Below are 24151 nucleotides of genomic sequence, written 5' to 3' on the forward strand. Positions count from 1 at the left end.
GCAATACGTTTAAAGAGGTACGGAAGGGACGGCGCACAGACGTGGCTGGGCGGACCTGTGACGTGGCAGGTTCTCTCTTTAAGGTGGGCCAGGCAGACAACCAATGGGACGCCGGCGCGTAGCAGAAGAAAGAACACGTATACTTCCACAGCTGGAAGACACGCGGCGTGTGAGCAATGGGCCAGCCAGGAGTATTGTGAGATGGCATCGGACGGCTGGCGATGCCAGTTAGGCTCCGAGGAGATGTGGCCCTTCAAGCTGGTGACCTGGCAGCCCACGTTCAAATACGTGGAGGGCTGGCGTACGCGTACACGTCGGCGCTTACGATCATGAAAGAGACAGGCGGGGATGCCGGCCACGTGGCGTCCCGCGAGCCAATGCCGGCCGGATGACGCGGCAGTGGGCACGCGGGGCAAAAACGACGTGGCCTGCGGCGGTGGCGTTATCACGGCCGCTGGATAGTGCCATTTTCGACGGTCGGATGCGCGGCACGCTGGCGGCTCGATCATCAATGTCTCAGCCAGCCGTGCATTTGACGCATCCATTACGGAAACCAGAATGATATCACGTGGCAGGTACAAAAAAAAAGTTTTTTTTCCACCAACTTTGACTTGTATGAATTCAAACGCTTATCTTTTTATCCCACAACAAAAATATTGTGATTTCGTAGAAATAGTATGTTACGTAAACAAAAACCACATACCATACTATATAAAACTTGCTACTGCCATCCAAGAACGTAGTCCAGGAGCGCGACCACCAATATGGAGAGGGGATAGAGAGCCAGAGGAATAAACGATGTCCAAAGTGGGAACGTTGTCCGGGTGCCTCCGAATATACCCATGATCAAAGCCACCAAAGTGATCACCAAAACTTCCGACGAGAAGTCCCATGTCAAGCCCCGGTAAGCCACAACAGCCAGGAAAATCCCGAGACACAGCGTGTTGTTCATCGTGACTCCACCATAAATCTACCAAAGCAAAGAGCACTGGTCAGCACCATTTTTCCTCTCAAGCATAACTACACTTCACCTGGGAGTATGTGAGCGATATGTTTTGCTTCTTCTTCTTCGCAGCGAACAAGACTGAGGAGATTGCCTCGCTTGAGTTCGTAGCCAGTGGCGTGGCTACAAAAGCGATGAAGAAGGACGGGATCCCGGTTGCAGAGGAGAAGTTCTCGATCGAGTCCACCAGAGGATCGGCAAAGATACCAGCAATAAGCGCGCCAAGCACGATGAGTAGAACTGCTTTGGTGATTATCTGGTTTTTGGTCATGGATTCCCCCGATTCTTCCTCTTCTTTTTCTTCTCCTCCTCCTTGACCATCCATCAAAGCCATATAGGACGTTTGTGCGCTCTGAGTGTTCATGAAAAGAGAACCAAAAAGTTAGCCAGAGATTTCAATGCGGTCGCTTGCTTACTTGTGCTTCAGTGTCCCATCCATTATCATTATCACGATGTTCTTCTTTTGGTTGTTGAAGATCTTTAGTCCACCTAGTAAAGCCGCTAATAAACTCAGACTCCGAGATCTTATCGTCGCTAGATCGATCAAAGTCACTCATCCAGGCTTTCACCTCCTCTTCCTTTGGCAAGAGCGACTCGTGGCCGATACCAAGCCCAATTATTAACGCCTTGAGCTCATGCTGCGTAAGATGACCACTTTTATCTTCATCAAAATAAGAAAACAACCTGCATTCGTAGATCGCACCGGATGTATATGTACTGAGACAGGAACTCAAGGTTTAATGAACGCTACTCACTTGGTTAACGCTTCTGTGTTTGTTGAACCGTCTGGAAGTACCAAGTCTCCCCAGCTCTTAGATTTGGAGTAGCTAGACAACTTCTGTAGAGTATGAAACAGTCGGAACCGTTGCCTCGCCAAAGCTATTCTTCTTTGCTGAATCCATGGCGACGTAATCTGCATCACAGCCATAGCTTTTAGAAAGAGTCGTAGTACATTTGTTTGGCAGAAACCGTGCTATCACGATACCATACCTGGTATATGCAGTAGGCTAGAAGACTGCCAAAAGACAAGACACAGCTCAAGATGATAAAGAAACGCCCCAACTGTGGCTGGCGAATGATTTTAGGGAGCTGCGCTAAGATGTAGGGAATAACTGTAATAAGCATAATCCAAGCGGAAGCTTTTGTCTGTGCGTCAGTTGTCACTCCAGTTTCTACAGAGAAACAGCCAAATCAAATCTCGCGGGTGGAAGGATTCGAAAGAGAAAGCTTACTGGACACATCGAACTTCCTGGTAAGCGTCTTGTCCTTGGCTACGAGATTTCCATTCACCTCTTGAAGATCACACCTTCCAACTATGAGTGAGCTTCCCCATAGGAGCGTTAACAGCATGATCGTTGATCCGGCAAGAAGTCCCATACCAACAAGAACTTGGGAAAGAACTTCTTCTTCGCTCGCAAACAGACCAGAAACTACGAACGAAGAAAAAGAAAAGCAAAGTTAGAAGTTTACGACACAAACTTTGGTTGGAAGTGAAGAACAAAAAGTCGATGGAAAGCTTACCAAGTATGAGGATTGCGTCTGGCAGTGCTCCGAGAATTGGCAGTAGCAAACCACCGATGATTCCCGGATTTAGAACGAGCAGCAGCAACTCACTCCCCTCGGACAGGAACTGCGCGGCCTTGAGCAGAAGAAATCCATACACGATGAGCAGGAAAATGTTGCCAGCGACTCCAGTGGAGCAGGGCAAGAAGCCATAATTTGGCTCACACGACTCCTCCTTGGCAGCTTTCCTGAGCCTCAACACGGACGGAAATCCCGCCTTGTCGACTGATGAGCCGCTACTGACGAGCTGAGCGGCCGCCGCTGCCAAGGAAAAGCATGCGAGCAGCACAAAGATCGGCAAGATGTAGCCTCTCGCCCTCATGATCGAAGGTAATCCCCTGGTCGATGGAAAAGGTATCCCTGTGGCGCGGAGCTCTAGATCTGCGCCGACTCACCTCGGATTCTAGAAATCTAGCAGCGTAGCGGCAATGCACCCGGCCGCCAGTGATGGATCGATCGATCTCCTCGGCGGCCAAATATCTGATAAGTAATGGAATATTCTGGTTGCAGTGAATCTAGGCCGTCCGTCCTGGATAGCGCGTATCAGCGAGTGTCGGTGAGCTCTCTTTCTGTTTTCTCTCTCATAATCGTGTCACTTGGAAACGAGCCCAGCTGAGAAGACACACAAATTTTTCTCGTTACGTGGTGTTCGTACACTGAAAAGAGGACTACAAGGACGACGAAAGCCAATATAATATAAACACCACCCCTTTTCGTCCAACTATGTACCTCACATACACACATACTTTGTAAGTACATTTTTTAGAAGCTTTTCATCGACATCGAAGGGGCCTCCTCATATACATTGTCCTCAAAATATGTAAAGGGAAGAAAAAAAACGACGAAGAACGCTAATAGTAAGAGACCTGGTGTAAGCAAAAAGATGGATGCCCCCTCCCTCCCCCTAAGTAGTGTTGTTGTTACATCGTCACCTCCCCGCTCTTTTCCTATGACCACAAAATCACCGTAACTCCAGACAAAAGCCGCAAAAGAATGTAGGAACGAACCGAAACGAACTTGTGTAAAAACCTCCCTTGCATTCGTAGTCGTCGTGGTTGTCTTCGTGGCGACTAGCCGCGCACGACTTGGCCCGGATCAAGCTGACCACTGCAGTAGCTGGAAGGAACCACTGAAATCTCCTGGCGGCCTTTCCATTCCTCGCCCGGCTTCAAAGTGATTGGCGTCTCGATCACTGCTGGCTCCACGCACACCATGTGTAAATACTCGTCGTCTCCAAAGTCTGCCATGGCTTTGGCTTTCTTGTCCCATGGATTCCACACGACTGTAGAACAGCACCAGCAATGGTTACCGACCAGTCCAGCACTTAAAGCAAGTCTTACCTGCGTCTGGGAGGCCTTCCTTTTTCACCACTATCGTCCGCTTTTTTTCGTGATCAACAATGGCGATCTTCGTCGGTGTGCTGACATACACGCGATCCACCTGTGTGTTGTGTATCTTTGGCCTTTCAGAGATCCGGATATCAATATCAAAAAACCTACCTCTCCATCGAAAGTGATCGAGTCTCCCTGCTCGGTGAAGCGCTCCCTGTCTTGCAAGTTGTCCAGAAAGTCGAGTGTCTCCAGGCCTTCAATGCGAACCTCACTGCCGCATCAATCAATCGAATCTCGTTAACAGAAGAAGCAAAGAAAAGGTCATGGCACACCTGATATCTGACACCGAGAAGTACGTGTGCAGAGCGAACGTAAAGGTGAAAGGCTTGGTATCAGTGTTCCTCACGCGAATGGTTTGCGCAAGATCGCCGCCTCGCTTGAGAGTAAGACGCATCCGCAGCTCAAAACTGGAGAAAGAAAGAAAAATATAGAACTCGCAGCAGTGAAAAAAAATGTTTTCGACGTACTTGTGTGTCCACATCTTGAGGTCGTCTTCCGCAGGCTTGAGGATGAGATCGACAGTGCTCCCTCGGCTGCTATTGCTTCCACTTGCGTTAGTGCTTGACAGGATGGGAGGAGCGTCAGTCTCGATGGACCACAGCCTGTTCCTCGCAAATCCATGCTTCTCGAGCGCTCCAACATTCGCGAACTAAGTAGCAGTAGTTGAGAGAACAAGCGCAATCTTAGACACTCCTGTTTACGAACCTGCGGGAAGCAAATTGGTATGCCACCTCGAATTGGCTTGGGAGGCTTGAAAGACGTCTGGAATCGGATCAAACATAGTTTGGAACATTTGAAATAGACTGGACGAATTTCATTTGTCTACCTTGCTGCTGAGAAACAAGAGCTCCTCGCCACGATCATTCTTCCACGAAACAACCTGTCCCCCGTAGAGATAAACCTGAAAGAGGCTTTCGTTATTGCCAGTTTCTCTAAGACGGAACTAATCGACTCACCTCCGCCGAGGCTCCCAAAGGCTCCTTGAGGATGATCTTTTCCAGACCAGCAGCATCCCTGGTTACCAGCGGCTCCTGAATCGCAGCCATTCCCTCCAACTGCATTGTTCGCGAGATCAAAGAAAAGGCCAATCGGAATTGGCATGCAAGGGATTCCAGGCGATAGCGCCGGATTACCTCTGCTGTGGAGCTCCGAAATCTTCGACAATCGATCGAGGAGCAGTGGATCTATCGCCGGCGCCACGCCAGGAAATCAAGCCGCTCTCCTCTCTTAGGTATGACGCCAGGGAGGAGAAAGGGCTTAAAACACATTCTGTCTTATAATGCCTATCGTGGCCGTCCATCGCGACAGATCCAACGGATGGTACTTTGTCTGGGCTGGCGTACTTTATATGCCCATATGATTTGCTTAGGTTTTAAGCTGACATTTTGGGTCTCTTCTTGCCCTAGTGATCTATTCAGAGCATCAGAGCTTCGAGCTAACAAACCATCCATGCAATCATAACAATTTACAAATTTATTGATCTCTCGATCAGATCAAGCAAGAACCCGAAAGCTATGTAGGATCGATCAAATTATATTGATCTCTCAATCAGAATCACTGCTGCTGCTGCTGCTGCTGCTGCCTCCCCCTGCCTTCTTTTTCTCCTTGTGCTGGTTCTTCTTCTTCTTGATCTTGTCCATGAGACCCTCTTTCTGGGGCTGTGTGGTAGTGGTGCTCGTTGTTGTGGTAGCCATTCCGGGCTGGGGAGTGCCATAAGAACCCGGGGCGGTGTTGTGTGATGGAGGAGTGGAGGACTGGACTGGAGTAGCGGTGTTGTGCGCGACTTGATCCTTCTTGTGACCCATGTGGAGCTTGTCGCTAATCTTTTCCATCATCGAGGCCATCGCTTTGTGAGAAATCTGGTAAAGATTCAAGCAGCCAAAAATCAGGAACTTGTAACCACATGGATGAGCCAAAGCGGAATACCTGGAGTGAAGGGATCTTTGCCTCAAGTTGAAAAGACGGGAAGTGGATGAACATCTTATAAGGTACAGGGCTTATATACGAGGCTTTGGCGCTGCGTGGAGTAATTGTGCTTTGCCAGCGATTGCCTCGTTTGATGCTCTAGGCCACGTATCAGACACCGACACGAGAAGCTATGATTAAAAGAACATTCTTAATTTTTATAAACAGAGCATAATTAATATGAGCAAGATGTCTTTTCCATCGCTTGCTTGTTTGGAGAGGGATGGCGTTTTTGAGCTAGACAGTCTGCCTGTAGTGGATGCAGTGGCGCATTTGTTTCCTAAGATGGAGAAACGGCCTGGTGTCAACTCTGAAATTTGCAGGTATTCATCCACTACCACTTTTGTATTTTCACCATATGAATATAACAAGTATTGTAGGCTGGCTCCTCGACTGGAGACCTCATATGTAAAAGGTCCCAAGGTAGTTATTGGCTTTCAACTTCATTCTTTGGTTATAAAACAGTAACCCATCAAAAATCCAAAGGATGGGACTGCCAGTGAGCAGCCCTCTCGAATCCATTCCTAAAGCCTTTGTAGTCTCGGATCGCCTCTACAATCTCCTCCCGCGTGTTCATGACGAAGGGGCCGTGCTGAAACACGGGCTCGTTGAGAGGCTGCCCGGCGATGAGCACGAACCTACAAGCTTTGTCCGAATCGTTCCACACCATGACACCGTCTCCGTGGCTCAGCTCCACCGTCGTGTGAGCCTCGATCGGTGGCGTGCCTTTGCTTCCAAAAGTTGGCCTGCCTTCCAGAGTATAAGCGAAGGAGTTCCATCCCTCGGAGATTTCCTGGGCAAAGCTGGCACCCGGTTGCATGGTTACGTCGAGATACATGGTTGGAGTGCGAGTGTAGACTGGCGAAGAGATGCCCAATGATTCTCCGGCTATGACTTTGACACTGGTGCCGTCTTTCTCGGCCACTGGTATGTTTCCAGATTCAAGCTCCTGGTAGTTTGGCTCGATCCTAGATACAAGAAGCGCTGGTTGATACTCTGATGAAGCAAAGAGAAAACGAAGGAAGAATTTATACTTACATTTTAAACTTGGAGGAAAGATTGATCCAAAGCTGGAGACCACGCTGTACACCAGTGCTAGCGGGCATCTCGCAGTGCACAATGCCTCGGCCAGCAGTCATCCACTAGAAGAAACTATCATGATAAAGCAAGTAAAAAAAACAGAGAGATTTAGCAAACCTGTAAGTCACCAGCTTGAATAGTGCCTGTGTGTCCCGCAAAGTCCTGATGGGTGAAAGCCCCCTACACATCGCAAAGAACATTTTTTAATCTCGGTGCATCAGGAAAAAAGAAGAGGGAATACCTCGAGCATGTATGTGACCGTTTCAAAGCCTCGATGGGGATGATCAGGAAATCCGGCTGGTGGAGAAACTATAGATACGTCAACGAAAGAAAAAAAAGTATTAGAACGAGCACAGAAGAAAAAACGATTGATCGCGTCAAATTACCTGTGAAGTAGTCGAGCATGAGAAACGGATCCAGTTGTCTCAGCTCGGGTCTTCCGATGCTCCGCCTCACAACCGCACCATCTCCCTCTGGCTGCTCGTGCGCTACAATCCTCTTGACAACTTGTCTGGGATTTATAAACGCCATGGCTGCCGCGCTTCTCTGGATCGACCTCGCAAGGATTTGCTGCCTAGAGATACTTGCTGATGCTTGCTGCTGGAGATTGGAAGCGCGAAACAAAGAACACTGCTTTATAAATCCCAACACCATCAGTGAGAGTGCCAGAAAAGCGCACTGTCGAATCAAATGCCTCATACACCAATTCCCCCCCAAAAGAACTCACCGCTCACAGAGATGTCGAGATCTCTTGCTTTCCCCACTCGATCCGTGATCTGGAGCTCAGCCACAATTCAATTTAAAACCTCCACCGTCCGGCTTCCCGGCACTAGCGCTTCGACCTAGACCAAAGTAGAACTCTCAAAGGGTGATGTCACGCCACGCTGAATCTACGGCTGACGCTCAATGACGACGTGCTGACGTCACCTATGCCATAAGAAATATCAATCTCAACACCGGCTCATAGTCTTCATAATGAGCAAATCTATGAGCAAATCCGTTCAAGGAAGAACACTCAACTGGAAGCAATTTGTCACGGACAAATTTGCACAGAAAATGCCTCTACTACCATAATGTTTCTTTCACTCTGCTACTAAACTAACTCCCGCACTGCATATGCTAGGCCTCCTGAAGATGTAACCATGCAATACTGTGCTCACAAGAAGCTTCCACAAGGGCATCTATCAGCAAATGGTGCGTGTGAGCTATAAAGCAGCAGCTTTAGCAAGCGAAATCAACCAGGAAAATAGAGTGTGTCGTTTTTGCTTAAAAAACTAATATGGTATCGGAATAAATGATGATTTAATGGGCAAAACAAGACCATACAATGAGTTATGCGATTTGGTACGTGATACGGGTTTGATTCCCATTGATTAGTGGTTATTTAAAATCCTTGCTCAAGGAACTTAGGTTTAGACCCAAGCCATATGTATAACAAAAACAAGCACACAAGCAGGAGGTAAACTATATTTTCAATTGGTCAGTTATGCCCAACCTGTGCACTATCCTTATTATATATTTGGAACCCTCACCCCTTTGAGGAATGCACACTTTGGGCTTTCACCCTTAGTACTAGCTTAAAACTTACTAAATATAAAGTGGTGCTAAATTGTGAATTTGGACATGAGAACAACACTATCGTGTTCAAGACAATCTCTACATTCTATATATATATATGCCAAATTAGTAAATCTAGATACTTTCTATAAATAGCCAATAGAACCGAATAGGACCAACACATGTGGAGCATGATAATGAGGGTGTTTGGTAGACACGGTAATCTATCATCTAGCAATATTTATGGATTAAATTAAATATCATCAGGGTTTTTGTCAAGCCAATGCAAAACACAGCAAAAGTGTTAGGATCCTATCCTTTACACCCTAAGCCAACTAGCTAAAGGGGTGATCACTTGATTGTAGGGCCCTTTCCTTATCCTATTATCCTGACCTGGTGCCTAACAATCCTCCCCCTCGTCAGGGAATGATCGTCCACGATCATACTTAGGCCACCTTCCGGTCACCATGGTCCTTCTCTTAGGGTCTACCAAACCTTAGGCCACCCTCGTCAGGGAATGATCGTCCACGATCATACTTAGGCCACCTTCCGGTCACCATGGTCCTTCTCTTAGGGTCTACCAAACCTTAGGCCACCTTCCGGTCACCATGGTCCTTCTCTTAGGGTCTACCAAACCTTGGTTCTCCCTCTAGATCCACCATGTTGAATATTCCTTTAGAATATTCCTGCCCCACTCGTCAACCACGAGAATCGAACTGGGCTCCAATACCAATGTTAGGATCCTATCCCTTACACCCTAAGCCAACTGGCTAAAGGGGTGATCACTTGATTGTAGGGCCCTTTCCTTATCCTATTATCCTGACCTGGTGCCTAACAAAAAGAGAACTAACAAATTGGGCTAAGTATGTTTAGCTAAATAGACACTTAGGAATTCCTTCCTTATGCTCGTCTGGCTAAATATAGATGTTAAGTCAAATTTATTAACATGTGAACAAGAAGGACTAATAATAGGTCTAACAATACTGACTTTTTGTTATTGTGGCAATAAAAAAAGAATATCCGAAACGACTCGCTAATAGGTAACTTTCGATATCTACAGTTATATTTGTGATATGGGTCCATTACATTCCCTATACCCAATTTTTTCTTCCTTAAGTATTTGGTTTCGCTAATGAGCATCCCACACTCCTTAGCAACACCTATATGCTAAATCATCATCTTTATATATCTACATCATCCCAAAATGTTGTTGTTGCGCTAAATGTTGCCAACTTTAAGTTTGCTATATGATTTAGAGCATCTACCACGATATTGCTCTTCTTGGGTTTATAAAGGATTTTGCAATTGAACTTAACTAAAGCATTTACTTATTGACCTTATTTTCCTCGAATATCAAGCTACAATAAGAAGTGTTTCATTGCCATATTATATGTGTATATATTGAAGTGTTTCTTAAGGTAGTGTTGCCATTCCTTGAGCACTTTGACCACCACAAATAGTTCTTTTTCATGGGCAAGCTATCTTCATTGAGCCTTGTCCAACTTCTTCAAGAAGAATGCCACTAAATAATTATCATATTTCAAGACTATGCCCAGTGCAAAGTTTGAGGCATTTATTTCTACCTCAAAGTCCTTACTAAAGTTTGGTAACACCAATATGAGAGCCTTCCTCAACTTCTCTATAAGGTAGATAAATGTTGCCTTGCATTTTATTGTTGTCTTTACAATCTTCTTTCTTATTTGTTCTATTAAGGGTAAGAAAACTATCAAATAGTGTTTGATAAACTTTCAATAGTAGTTATATATCCTTAAGAATGCCCTTAATTCACTATACATTCAATGATAGTTCCCATTCTTGGATTATTTAGACCTTCTCAGGGTCCATCTTGAGCCCTTCCTTACCTATTATATGCTCAAGAAATTTTATCTCTTATTGAGGAAAGTCGCACTTACTCTTTATAGTGTATAATATAAGCGACTAATTTTTCCATTCTACTTTAATCACTTAACCACACCTCTAACCACTTGGAGTAGTCTCACTCACAACCTCCATAAGTCTTATTCCGAACTTGGGGCTTGCTATCCCCGAAAATAGCATCCATGCCACTCAACCTTTGCACTTGGTACAAGTGCTCCAGGTGTCCGATCCCATGACTGACATCCCAAGGTACCATCGACACATCAGCCCATTACACTATGCGATGCCCTTCTCACTTTGGTCATAGGTCCAACGCCACCTACATTGCAATCCCGTCTCTCAATGACTAAGCCATCTGTCCATGAGTGGTCATGCCAGATCCACTCCTTAGCATCCTTAAGATGCCTACAAACATGGGGAATAGCCTTCCCCAATATCTCCGTTCCAGTCCCCACCAAGTCCCTTTCTGTCTATGACCCTTTGTAGCGCACCTAAATTTAGAGCCGAACTCCAAGCCTATTGTGCTACAAATGAGGGTCCGGTACAATCCCACGAGTACCAACTCCCTATATCCAACACCTACAGGCAAAATGGTGTCAGACGGAGTCTGGCACAATTTTGGCATACCGGTGGCCTAACACGAGGAGGAGGGTACCCCACCGACTAGAGCAGCATGGAACTTGGGCCTAGACCCAAGCCAAATGCAGAACAAAGAGCGACACAACCTAGCGAGAGCCAAACTAATGTCTCAAGTGGTCAGACATGCATTCCAACCACTATCCCTACTATACATTTGAAACCCCCCACAGCCCCACCCCCCCCTTGAGGGACACATGCTTTGGGCTTTCACCCTAAGCCTCCTTTAGTACTAGGAGTTAGTCTCTAGGACAAGTTCAAAACTTACTAAATATGGAATGGTGCTAGATTGCGAATTTGGACACAGGATGAACACCATTGTGGTCAGGCTGATCTCTACATTCTGTAGATATGTCAAATGAGCTAATCTAGACACTTTCCATAAATAGCACTTGGGACTGAAATGAGACTAACACAAAGGGTGTGATAGCGAGGGTGTTATGCTGATATGGTAAGTTATCATTCAGCGATATTGAGGGACTAGTCTCAACACACAAGAGTCTTGCCAAGCTAGTGCAAGACAAAGCAAAAGAGAACTAAGAGCCAGACTAAGAATGCTCAGCTGGAAACACATAGGAGTTACTACCTTATGTCCATTTAGCTAAGTACAGATGCTAAGCCCAGTAAACTAACACTTGGACAAGAGGGGCTATTGAAGGGAACCAGTAGTACTGACCTCCTACCGTCATGGCAGTAAGGAAAGAGTGCCCATAAGGACTGGCCGACAAGTATTTTTCGATACCCGAAATTATATTCATGACACCCTTTATCATTTAACTACTTCAGTTGGCATTTGAATTCTTTAATTTCCTTTTCATTCAACCAATAGAAGGGATGAAGTGTAATTGACTAAATTTTCCATTTTAATTTAGTCATTTAACCACCCTTGACCACTTGGAGGAGTCTCACTCACAACCTTTATAAATCCTCATCTGTCATAGGGTACTTGCTATCCCTCATATGTGATCTTTAAACCACACCAATTTTGTGCTTAGTCCAAGTGCTCTATGTGTCTGATCCCACTTTAGACACCCAAGGTACCACAAAGATCTCAGCCCATTACCTTAAGGTTATGTTCATTCTTATTATCTTATTGGTGATATAAAACCATTTATACAATAGTCCTATTTTTCCAAGACTAGGCCATCCATCCATGTGTGGTCATTTCATAACCACACCTTAGCATCCTTAGGATGCCTCAAAACATAGGGAACACCATCCATTAATATTCTTCCTTTGGTCCCACCAAATCTTTCTTCATTTATGGTCGTGCTTCCTAACATTGTTACTAGGTCAGGGCTTGAAGGCCTAACCACAAAGTCCTATTGAATTTTAAATCTTCCTCATCATGTGACTATACCCTTAGTCGTTAAGAAAGTGGACCACTTTTTTTTCTTTCTATAATTTGGGACTTTAGGATGACATTTCTAAACACCGTGGCTCAAAATAAGCCTTATAGGTACTCCCCCCACCTTCTGCCACTAGGGTGCCCTAGCCATGTGACTAGAGTGAGGTTCTAATGAGCCACACAAGGTATCCAATGACAGTAGAACATTGGTATTGCTAGTTCCCTTTATAGTCTTAGCCCAAGCTAGTTAGGAAACTAGCCAGCACATATGCACATAGACTGGAGGGGCAGTAAGGAAGGAAATGCTAAATTGTCATTAAGTTAAGCATACTTGACATAGTGATAAGAAACTCATGTTGTTAACTTATATTTGCTAGTGTTGGAAACCACCTCAATATTGAGCTTAATCCATCAATATTCGCTAAATGATATTTTACTATGTCTACCAAAACACACTCTCACTATCATCCCTTATGTGTTGATCTATTTTGGTCTTATATGCCATTTATAGTAAATGTTTAATCTGCTTAAGAGGCATATTTACGGAATGTAAAGAATGTCCTAAACTCTTGTGAAACACAAATCTCTAAGCCCCAAAGTGGAGCCAAAAGTGTGCACCATGGTAATGGTCAAAGCAGAAGTTCAATGAGTATAACATGTTTGGACCAAAACCTCTTTCATGGAAAGTTGGGAGCAGGAATGGAACTCTGAACAAAGTGTTTAAGGAATGAGTACAAAGCAATCAATGAATGAGTGTCATTCATAAGAAGGATTGACACATGGCAAGTGTCATGGCACATAAAAGTGTCAGGACTGAGTCTGAAATGGAGTCTGAGAAAGAGTCTAAGCTGGAGTCCAAGATAGAGTCTAGGATAGAGTCTGAAAAGGAATTTAAAATAGTCCTAGAAGGAGTCCAAAGAAGAGTCTAAGATGGAGTACAAGATGGAGTCCGAGAAGGAGTCTGAGATGGGGACCGAGACCAAAACCAAGACCAAGACCGAGATTGAAACCATGATCAAGACTAAGATTGAGATTGAGACCAAGACCAAAACCAAGACTAGGGTGGAGACTAAGTTTGAGTCTAAATCTGAGTCCAAGTTCGGGTTCAAGTTTGAGTCTAGGTCTAAGTTTGAGAGTGAAAGCCCAAAGCAATTGAGTCTTAGACCCTAGAGGGTTTGGTGAGCTTCAAATGGATAGTAGAGTGAAACTAGTTTGGCCAAAAAAGGCCAATGTGACCAAAAAAAGCTATACCCATATGGTGAGTGATGATATAACCATTAAGGAGTCTAAAGTTAGAGTAAACACAAATAAACAAGTGGGGTAATTTGGTGAAATATTTAAGAGCCATCTTTAGCTCCCCTGAGAGATCAAATAGTCAATGCTTCCAATCCAAGTGTGGGTGGCATTATCTACTTGGATACCTGGCGTGGCTCATTGGAACCTTGCTCTAGCCACATGGCTAAGGCACCTAAGGGTAAAAGGTGGGGAGAGTATTTATGAGGCTCACGAAGGGCCATGGTGTTTTGGACTGTTGTCTCAAAGTCCTAGACTATGGAAAAGAAGAGGAGCAATCCTTTTATGTAGTGATTAAGGATATAGTCATATAATAAGGAAGTCCCAGAAGTTAGTGGGACTGTCGCAAATGTGATTTTGGATATTGAAAGATACTTGTTAGCCAATCTTTACAAACACTCTTTCTTTACTGCCATGACAGCAGGAGATCGGTATTGCTAGTTCCCTTTAGTAGCCCCTCTTGTCCAAGTGTTAGTAAACTAGACTTAACATTTGTACTTGGTCAAATAAGCATAAAGAAGGAATTTCTAGGTGTCTATTTAGCCAAACATACTTAGCCTAGCTTATTAGTTTTCTTTTGCTTTGTTTTGCATTGGCATGGCAAGAACCCTTGTATATTGAGTTTAATCCTTGAATATTGGTACATGATAGCTTACCATATCTGAAAAACACCCTTGCTATCATGCCCTATATATTGGTTCCAATTTGGATCCATATGCTATTTATAGTAAGTGTCTAGATCTGCCCAAGAGGCATATCTACAAAATGTAAAAAGATTGTAAATCAAGGAGCAAGAACACCACTATAGGGTTCAAGATTCAAGATAAGCACCATTCCATATTTAGTAAATTTTCACACTTGTCCCAAAGACTAATGTTTCAAGTGGTCAAATATACATTTCACCCACTATCCCTACCATACATTTAGAACCCCCATAACTCCTAATATCAGTATCAAGAGTTAGTTTGGCTCTTATTGGGTTATGTTGCTTCTTGTTTTACGTTTGACTTGGGTCTAAGCCCAAACTCCATGCTGCTCTAGTTGGTGAAGTACCTTTCTCCTCGCATTAGGCCACTGGTATGCCAAAATTGTGCTAGAATTTTGTATGCAAGTGTTGGATATGGGGAGTTGGTGCTTGTGGGATTGTATCGGACCCTTGTTCTGTAGTGCAATGGGCTTGGAGTTAAACTCCAAATTCATGTGTGCTACATTTGGTATCAGAAATATTGTCTTAGCGATTCTTATCCAGCTTTTGTTAGAAATTCTTACATAGAAATTTTTTTAGTAGATCCTAAGTGACATGTGTAGGATTAATTAGATTGCACCATTTAGTAAGAACATTGTATGCATATTCAATTACTGATGAAAGCATGTATGCAACTAACAATATAATGAAAAGGAACCGTGTTGATGACGCTAAAACCTCTAAATGGGCAAGTCAAAAGGAGGAAACTCCTACTAGAGATGCTGCAAAGAGGCTGAGGTTGAGTTAAAGGATGAAGAACTTGATGTTACAACACTACAACTGTAGCGCACCCTATCTCTCTCCCCTTAAGCCAACTAAAAAAAAGGGCAATTGCTTGATGAGAGAGCCTTTAGTGGCTATTTTATCCCCATTTATCCCTTAAGGTTTCAAGGATCTATGGTGACAGTATATCCAAATCTCATCCCATGATCACATGTGCTACATTCACCCCCCTTTCAAAGATGTTAATGTCCTCATTGACTATTGACTAATAACCCCTACTGAGCCAAGGGGAACCAACACCTCCATTTCCACACTGAATTTATCAATCCTTTCATTGTGTAGACCAACTATTCCATGTGAGACAATTAGTTATCCACCCGTACCATAGTCCCACGATAGATACCTTCGTCCGTGGATACTCCACACAAGAGGAAGGACGTACGCATAAATGCCCAATACATACAATTTCAAATTTAGGGGTAGGAATATACTTTGTTTAAGGGTATATTATATTTTTAAGTAGCCACTAATCAATGGGAATCGAACCCGTGCCATTTGCTCCGATATCAACTGTAGTGCACCTTATCTCTTTCCCCTTAAGCCAATTGGAAAAGGGGCAATTGCTTTCATGGTTTTTACCCTTTATCCTATGGTGATTTACCATAGGATAACACCACGAAGTGGAACTTAAACCCTCTTTGTGCCATGTGATAGATGCCACGTGTCCAAAGCACAGTGGTGTAGAACCCAAGTTTCAAGGCCTTGGGCCATTGAATGAAGGAATGGTGCCAAACTCCCAAGCTTAGAGCCAAGGAGTGACGGAACCGAACCACAGAGCAACTCTTGAGTATACAGTCCAAGGAGCAAAGGGACAGGAGCCCGGAGTGACTTAGAATAGTCCTAGAGCAACTAGCATCCCAATGCCGGGACCAGCATGCAAAACGGAGCCAAATGGAGTCTGGCACTATTTTGGCATACTAGTGGCCTAACACGAGGACATGGGTACTCTACTAGCTAGCATGGAATGGAACTTAGGCTTAGACCCAAGCCGGACGTAGAACAAGAACAGGCACACAAGCAGGAGCTAGACTATGCCTCAAGTTGGTCGGCCATGCCTAACCTACCCACTATCTCTACTATACATTTGGAACCCCCCACAGCACCCCCCTTGAGGAACACACGCTTTGGGCTTTCACCCCAAGCCTCCCTTAGTATCAGGAGTTAGTCTCTGGGACAAGCTCGAAACTTACTAAATATGGAATGGCACTAGAATGTGAATTTGGACACGGGACAAACACCATTGTGTTCAGACCAATCTCTACATTCTATAGATATGCCAAATGAGCGAATTTAGACACTTTCCATAAATAGCATTTGGGACCGAAATGAGGGCATGATAGCAAGGGTGTTTGGCAGACATGGTAAGTTATCATCCAGCGATATTGAGGGACTAACCTCAATACGCAAGGGTTCTTGTCACTAGCCAGTGCAAGACAAAACGAGACGGGAACTCCTTACTAGGCTAAGTATGTTTAGTTAATAATACGTAGGAATTTCGTCCTTATGCTTGTCCGGTCTAAGTACACTTGAAATGCCTAGTTAACTCCACTAGTACAAGAGGGGCTGATAAGTGTCCAGCAATATTGACCTCCTGCCATTGTGGCAGTAAAGAAAGAGTGTCTGTAAGGATTGGTCGACAGGTAACTTTCGATACCCAAAGTCACATTCACGACACTCTCTTCCTCTAGGGAAGATCGACGTCCTCGTCGATGCATACTCGAGTCTAGAATACCGCCAAGGAAACAACTCTAGAAAAAATTCACAGTACTCACATTATGTGAGAAATGCACCAACTTAAATGAGTTAGGGGTAACTTTTTTGTCTAACGTGGATGCGCTACCAACTCAGACATCTTCCGGCCATCGCCAACATCTTCCGGCCATCGCCAACAAGGAAATGACCAACGGAGTCAGCCACCCTTGCTGCTCTGGGTGTCACTCAGCTACAAAAGTGTGATACGCCCCTGCCCTCAAGGACATAGAGAGAGAAGACAGAGGCCCCAACCCTCATGAGCAAAGAAACCAAACCCGTCGGTAAGGTTTACATAGACTACTGTCAACAAGTAATTAGAGTTGTTTACACAGTCATGCCCTTTCAACGGAATAAAGAACATCGACAGAGAGGCGGGTTATATGACCAGTCGACAGTAGTTACCCCATGACTAGAGATTTCACCATGCACACAAAGTGCCGAAGCCAGTCTGCCTATACTGACCCAAACTCAAAGATCAGTATATGGACTATATCAAAGTCATAGACAATGATATCTTAGATTAAAACACAAAAGTATTCCAAGGAAGTTATCATCCGATAAACTTAGTATTATAATTCAGGAACCACCAAGATCATCATGGTTGGAAAACATAGAATTCACTATCCCACGAAATTCAATAGCATGTATACCATCAAGTAAACTCAATGATAAAACTTAACTACAAAAGATTGTAGATAATATGTTAAATAACTTACAAAAGATAACTCAGAAAACACAAAGTATCACTGACTAGCAAACAAAATGCTCGCAAATGTATCACCTGAAGGAAATAACATCCTAATCTATTAAAACTAACTCGAGCAACAATCAATATAATAGAATGAATGTGGTAAAACCAACAAACACTCCGTCATGCCAACTATTGCAATAGCCAATCTGAATAGATTCTAACCAATAATACTAAGGAACTAGAGTTGCTCAAGCAAATGTCAGCAACATCCTACTTATGTCTCCAACCCAAGAGACCAATCCAAGGCAAACCACAAAGAACATGTGGTATTGCAAAAAACCATAAATTATCAAAAAGAACAACTAACCATTATGAAAGATCATCAATTATCCCATCAATGACGAGATGCATAATCATTGTTGACAAAGGAATCCACCATCTCGAAGAATGGCAAATCATTCTATACCAACAATAATCAAGTAAAATCTTTGACAAGGATAATCAACTATCCTAGATGATAGCTAATCATTACCAATGATTGCTAAATGTAAAAACCAACTTCAACTTCGAAGCTAATGAGCCAAAATGCCTTCCCGAACAACTTCAAATAAATGGAACAATAACCATGAAAACTCAAGGAACCAAAAACTCGAATAAGCCTATAGCCAAGTCATGCCTAGCAATGATCATGAATCTCGCATTAACTAACTTCAATGAAGCTCTATTTCGTTAAAGTGGGAATTGTCATTATCCCACTTGTAAAATAAGGTTTCCAAACCTTTATATAGTATATAAATATAACAAAATTCAACTGCATTGAGGCACATGCCATTTTATTTTAAACAAGGAAATGTCTACCCAATTACTTCTCCTCCCCCTGCCACTGCTTCACCTCTCTCTTCTCCTTGTCATCATCGTCCAATTTCTTTCCATCCTTTTAATATTGGCTCAGTTGCTCCGAGTCTAGGTGGAGCCCAAGTCCCCATTCAATCTTTACTTTCCCCTTATTAATAAAACAACTTCGTAGACTTCCAATAACATGCTGTAACACTTCTAGTATAATGCAAATCCTCTCAAAGAATTGTCTTTTAATATTAATACAATGGCATGGAACCCCATGCCATAATAAGTTACATTTATAAATAGATACATGCCATCTCAGACTGTTATTTTTTGCCTCCAATGCCTATACAATAATCTTGGAATTTCATCACTCTCCACACTATCAGGATTTAAACCCAATAATAATGCCATCTCTTCTCTAATACGTCCACGCTCATGTTCAGTGGTCGAAGAACCCATCCAGTTGAGCAGATTATGGAGATGCGGATAGTGCTTGGCTAGACAATATACATGCCATAAATGATGACTGGTGTCTGTCCGATCAAATGGCTTCTGATATACCGTTCCATCTGCCATTTGGTTGATTTCTGCAGCCACTTCCTGGACTGGCCGGTTCTCTATCACCATCGCTCCAAGCCGTTTTGCAAGGTCCCCCAGAACATACGGTTTCTTCTCCCTAGTTTCCATACTGCAAGAGATGGGGTGCACTGCATATGTGTCCGTGTTCACTGCAGTTTTAATCGGCGAGTCATTGATGATGAGGATTTCACTTGACCTAGCAGTCCGGTTCATCACTACAGCCTCTGGCTTGACGAAGATGGGCTTGCTACCCCTCACATGGACCATAGTCAAGCAATCCTCCTGCGTTAGGAGAAAGTCAAATGGTAATATTACTCGCGTCTGATCGTGCATCATCTGTAGCAACGTTAATGCATTGTGGCGCATCATGGATGTCCAAACTCCCAATTGCAAATTGAACCCGGCCCTCTGTTTTAAGTGTCGCATGGTCATTATTAGATCCCGCAGTTTCTCCCGTGTGATTAATGTGAATCTGTCTCTTTTGACCAACTTGCGACCGCAGGCTTTGGAGGGTGCAATGACATTCGAGGACGAGCCACGCTCATGGGAGAAAAGGACACCGTTCAGATCAAAAATGATACAGTACCTTCGCCGTGACTCTGAAATAAAATGCGTCAGCATAAAAAATGGTACAAGTCAATTTTACCATCTACAATATTAGCGAATGGTGCTCCCGATGGTCGTTGAGAGGGTTTTGGTCGAGGAAATGTGAAGGGCGGAAATACTCTCCTCTGCAATGTGGGGTCAATCGCATCCGATGGCGTGTGGGCACATGCCATTTCAGCTGTAAACTCTGGTACAACTGGCTCAACAGTGGCATGGGGTGGTTCCGATGGCGTGTGATCACACGCCATTTCAGCTGGTGCCTCCGTTGGCAAAGTGGACATGACCGAACAGGCAGCAGGGGCAGTGTAGGGAGGTTCCAACGGCGCGTAGTCAGACGATTGGGCACACGTTGAGTCCGTTGGAAATGAGGATACGACCGGCTTGGCGGCTGGGGCGGCCTCATGCGGGTCCAATGGTGCCTGGTCACCGTCAGTTGGATACGTGGACAAGATTGACTCAGTGGTATGGGCAGCATCAAGTGGAGCGTGGTCAGCTTGCTTGGCGTTGATATGGATAGTAGCCTCCACCAGCTCTGATGACTCTTGCAGGCAAGTAGAGTCCACTGGCGGATCCATATGCATGTCCAAATATCTCCCTTCGATTGAGATGGTATCCTCCCGTACTACTAAAAACAAACTCATTAGCACATTGAATCGACTATACTGTATTTACCATCAACTGCTATTGAGGAACTAGGACCAATATCACTTGGGCGCACTGCTGATTCTGAAGGATTGGACATACGTTTTGACCCTTGCTTGGCACTATCCTTCCTTGACACTAAAGGCTAGAGTTTGTAAATTCAACTGAATAATCTCTACTTACCATTTGCTCTGCGACCTACATGGACAATGTTAGAAATGGTAAAAGGTTAGGAATGGATGTACTATTATTTACCTGATGGTTTGTCTTGTATGACCTTCCTCCGCTGCTCTTTGGCCACCTCAGGCTGGCCATCGTCATCATCGTCGTCATCATTATTGTGATCGTCACCATTGTGAGGACCATCCAAGTCCTCTTCGTCCTCCTCTTCTTTGTCCTCCTCTTCGTCCTTCTGCTCTTCCTGCTCATTATCTTTCTCTGGCTCCTCATCCCCCTCCTGCATTTCTTCCATAGGCTGCTCAGGCTAGATGGCTTGTTCTTCCAGGACCATCTTGGGAAAATCATCTGGCCGAGTCTCCATCTCAAAATACAAGACATCCATAGCTTGTTTTAGTGCATAACCTAGGACCGTATCCTCACCCGACTGTCTTAACATGGTTTCTGCACGTTCTTGCACCCTTCGAAGACGACGAGATGAGAAAAACGTGGCCCTGACTTGAAAAGCATCCCTCATCCATTGTACCTCTCCATTGAGATTGGGGAAGGGGAGTCCGCCATAGGAATCTGAGTCAGGAGGTGGTGACTGCCTGCTTTCACTCAGCCCTTGATCTGCAATGAATGGCATGAGCACACACGCCATAACCGCGAGGCATTACCTATCATCTTTTCGTTGCCCTTCTTCTTTTTCGAATCAAACGCCTCTGATCCCGACGACTGTCCAACGTGCTTTCGCTTTTTATGACCACTGTCAGTTTGAGCTTGGCTGGTGCTTGCCTGTTTTGCCTTTGAAGAAGTGTCTCCTGCAAGGAATGGCATGAGACCACACGCCATTGCAAATATAATTTGTACCTCCTTTTTTCCTATTGCTTGTCTGTTTGTCCTTCTTCGACGTGCCACCAGTGCGCTTTTCAGTCCTCGTGTCTGAATATTCACAACGATCTATAATCAAAATGGCGTGAGGCCTCACGTGACCTTACCTTGTGCAGGTTGTGAGCTCGGCCCAACATGGGTATCTTCAACAGTAGCTGTTAACGCCGTTTCAGCATCTGGGGGTGGCCACGCTCCTGCATACAGAGCTTGTGAGATAACATTTAAACTTAAAGTGCGTACTCACCAGGTTCGCTGAGAAGATACTATTTTTCTTTGGCAACTGTAATTATATGCTCCATTGAAGTCACCTCTTCAATGGAGTTTGTCACCGCAACACACGGGACACCCTTGAGTAGTGCGGCTCGAAAGAATAGTCCGCCGCAGTTGTACTCGACAACGCATTTGCCCTTGGAGTCGGAAGCAGGTGACCCACCCGCTAATGCGTTGAAGACCCAGCTGAGCATTTCCCATGCTGCACCTGGAGCTTTCTTTGGATTCGAAAGCTCCATAGCCGTCTTCAGTTCCTCAGGCACGGGTAAATTGACCTCCCTCAGATCAATTCGATTGGCCTTGTCGAACAAAGCTGGGAAGTCACTCCAGTCCCACTCTACTGCAGGACCAATAACAAGGGCGAGTGTGAAGATGCAGACATTCGTCGGTATCTTCTTCTTAGCCATTATCCCATGGATCTCCCGCATCTCCTTGCCTTTCAACCGAGCCTTCACCTCGTTCAAGGCCTTCCAGAACTTGTGATAGGATTCGGAGTCGTAGATCATATAGTGGACTGAAGATTCCACCTCCGCAAGTCCCACCATTAAGTTAATGATGGAGCTGACTTCGTCTGCATGAGTGATCTCCTCGTTTGTGAAGTCCATCACACAAAAGATGTTCTTGACCTGCTCATCTCCGCGGGAAACGATGCTCCTCCACCTTTGATCCTCATCCGAATTCAAGTATACCCGGTAAGGTTCTCGATAGGCCTCTACTGCGGGGTCGAGCTGTTTCTGAAGCCGGCGGTCGACATCACTCTTAATGAAATTTGGATACTGATCCAACTTCTCAGCTTTACTTTTCGTGGCATCCCGCAGCAGATCGATGAACTTGGGGGCCCCCTTCACATACTCGTCGATGTCTTCATTTGACAACTCCAGCGCTTCCATCATCTCTTGCGTGGTGTCGATGCTCACCCTCTCCACGGCCACTTGCTCGAAGATCCAATCCTTCAATAGCGCACGAGCTCTCAGAGTCGTGCACAAGTCCTCGTATGTCACAATATGGCCGGGAGTCATTTTGGTCTTGTTGAAGACTACCTCACCATGTAGAAGAGCATTAGCCACTGTTAGAAGGTCGTCGTCGTCTAGAGACCGCGAGAAACGCAAGGCGTTGAGCTTCAAATCATTGGGCTTCCGGCCGTCCTCCACACCCATTGAGTTTGGTAACTCCCCGTCATGGTACCTCCTCAGCACATCTACCCATTTGTCAAAAACAACTTTTGTCGCAAGTAGAATGTTATGGATGCTGAGTGTGTCATTGACCCCCAGTGTTTTCGAGAGAAGACTCGAGAATTCCTGCAATGGAAATGGCGTGAGGCCACATGCTATGCCATATGCAACGAGGCTTACCTGCCAGGCGCTAGTTGCTAGTGCACGTCCTTGTCCTGGTTTTTGTGGCTTCTTCAGTTGAACCCAGAGCTTCCGTGTTCGTGCCAATGTCTCGTGCAGACCCGATTTGTAGCACGTTTCTTGCTTGACATTCTGCGCGTGGGAGATGTATATGATAGATCGGAGGGGCTTGTTGCCTTTTATCAGGCAGACAACTCTTGTCTTGAAGACTTTCTTCACCTCCTCGCCCACCATAATATCCACAACTATCTCTTGCATCACCAAGCTAGAATGCTACTCAGAGACGGCATAGAACCGGATGTTCTGATCGTCCAACACCTTCCTATTGATCAAGTCTGGAAACCTCGTGTCGCCCTTCATTGTTCGGTAGTAGGGGATCACGTCTGCGATGTCGGGTGTTACTGGACTTGCCAGCATCTTCTGCTTCAGTTTCTCCACCCACTCATCAGATACTAGCCTGTGGTTGTATTTGCTTTGGATGTCGATACGGCTCACGTCGATTGTATATACTTTGTTGGAATAGTAACAAGTACTATTATCTGCGACGATTTTTGCTGCCTCTTCTTGCTCTTTCTGCTCTTTGCAGCTCTTCTTTTTGGTGGGTGTAGTGTTCAAACCCGAGGCAATGGCATCACCGAGTAGCTTCTTTTTTGGAGGAGAGTCAGACGTCGGCTTGAGCTTGACCACCCTTTTCTGCTTCGGGGTAGTTTCCAGATCGACCCCCTTCCCCTTCGCTTCGCGAACTGGAGGCACTCTCAACGGCTCAATGTTGGAATATAGTTTTTGAACATCGCCGTAGGTGAGGTCCGTGGATTCCATGTGATCTTCATAGACCCGCAGCGTCTTTGAAATTGTGGGCCTCCTGGACAACCTCTCCCTAGCTCCCTCTAGGAATTCCTCATAGCCGCTGCCCCCCTCCGGGAAGCCACTAGGATGTGCAAGGTGGATCTTGAAGGCAGACGCTGTCTCTACCACAAGTGCCAGTCCATATTCTTGCATGGAACTGCATGGAGTGTCTGTCACTTGGATGAGGATCCCCATGCATTCTTTTCTCCCACCATCTGTGTTGTACAGCCTCAGATCCTCGCCTTCCATCCCGAAAGTCCAACTGGTGAGCTCCTCCC

General features: G+C 45.0%; 4 protein-coding genes across 8 annotated transcripts; all 4 read right to left on the minus strand.

Annotated features, from left to right (window-relative positions):
* Nucleotides 1-575: 575 nt before the first annotated feature.
* LOC9645771 (sodium/calcium exchanger NCL1) lies at nucleotides 576-3057 on the minus strand. Its single transcript, XM_002992775.2, has 7 exons — nucleotides 2525-3057; nucleotides 2236-2433; nucleotides 1994-2175; nucleotides 1759-1916; nucleotides 1420-1687; nucleotides 1032-1355; nucleotides 576-970 (listed from the first exon to the last, which is right to left on the minus strand). The coding sequence occupies exons 1-7, from the start codon at nucleotides 2886-2888 to the stop codon at nucleotides 722-724; spliced, it is 1743 nt and encodes a 580-aa protein (XP_002992821.2). The 5' UTR covers nucleotides 2889-3057; the 3' UTR covers nucleotides 576-721.
* Nucleotides 3058-3184: 127 nt separating this feature from the next.
* Nucleotides 3185-5226, minus strand: LOC9645772 (putative glucose-6-phosphate 1-epimerase). Of its 3 annotated transcripts, none has more exons than XR_002991226.1 (9): nucleotides 5091-5226; nucleotides 4914-5012; nucleotides 4784-4858; nucleotides 4663-4719; nucleotides 4230-4606; nucleotides 4066-4168; nucleotides 3907-4006; nucleotides 3574-3848; nucleotides 3185-3513 (listed from the first exon to the last, which is right to left on the minus strand). XR_002991226.1 is itself a non-coding variant. In XM_002992776.2 (9 exons), exons 2-9 carry the CDS (start codon nucleotides 5001-5003, stop codon nucleotides 3637-3639), a joined length of 954 nt encoding a protein of 317 aa, XP_002992822.1. In that variant the 5' UTR covers nucleotides 5004-5012; nucleotides 5091-5226; the 3' UTR covers nucleotides 3304-3636. The 3 variants fall into 3 exon arrangements, 2 of the variants coding, with proteins under 2 accessions (XP_024522265.1, XP_002992822.1); XM_002992776.2 differs by having other exon boundaries at nucleotides 3304-3848; nucleotides 4230-4364; nucleotides 4425-4606; XM_024666497.1 differs by having other exon boundaries at nucleotides 3185-3848.
* A 167-nt stretch (nucleotides 5227-5393) lies between these two features.
* LOC112343298 lies at nucleotides 5394-5938 on the minus strand. The gene is made up of 2 exons (XM_024666499.1): nucleotides 5884-5938; nucleotides 5394-5816 (listed from the first exon to the last, which is right to left on the minus strand). The coding sequence occupies exons 1-2, from the start codon at nucleotides 5935-5937 to the stop codon at nucleotides 5502-5504; spliced, it is 369 nt and encodes a 122-aa protein (XP_024522267.1). The 5' UTR covers nucleotide 5938; the 3' UTR covers nucleotides 5394-5501.
* A 389-nt stretch (nucleotides 5939-6327) lies between these two features.
* On the minus strand, nucleotides 6328-7849 carry LOC9645773 (pirin-like protein). Of its 3 annotated transcripts, none has more exons than XM_024666496.1 (6): nucleotides 7730-7849; nucleotides 7389-7632; nucleotides 7244-7311; nucleotides 7120-7182; nucleotides 6961-7064; nucleotides 6328-6890 (listed from the first exon to the last, which is right to left on the minus strand). In XM_024666496.1, exons 2-6 carry the CDS (start codon nucleotides 7531-7533, stop codon nucleotides 6395-6397), a joined length of 876 nt encoding a protein of 291 aa, XP_024522264.1. In that variant the 5' UTR covers nucleotides 7534-7632; nucleotides 7730-7849; the 3' UTR covers nucleotides 6328-6394. The 3 variants fall into 3 exon arrangements, with proteins under 3 accessions (XP_024522264.1, XP_024522263.1, XP_002992823.2); XM_024666495.1 differs by having other exon boundaries at nucleotides 7389-7680; XM_002992777.2 differs by having other exon boundaries at nucleotides 7389-7849.
* Nucleotides 7850-24151: the final 16302 nt, after the last annotated feature.

The sequence above is a fragment of the Selaginella moellendorffii genome, unplaced genomic scaffold (assembly GCF_000143415.4).
Source record: "Selaginella moellendorffii unplaced genomic scaffold, v1.0 SELMOscaffold_142, whole genome shotgun sequence".
NCBI lineage: Eukaryota > Viridiplantae > Streptophyta > Lycopodiopsida > Selaginellales > Selaginellaceae > Selaginella > Selaginella moellendorffii.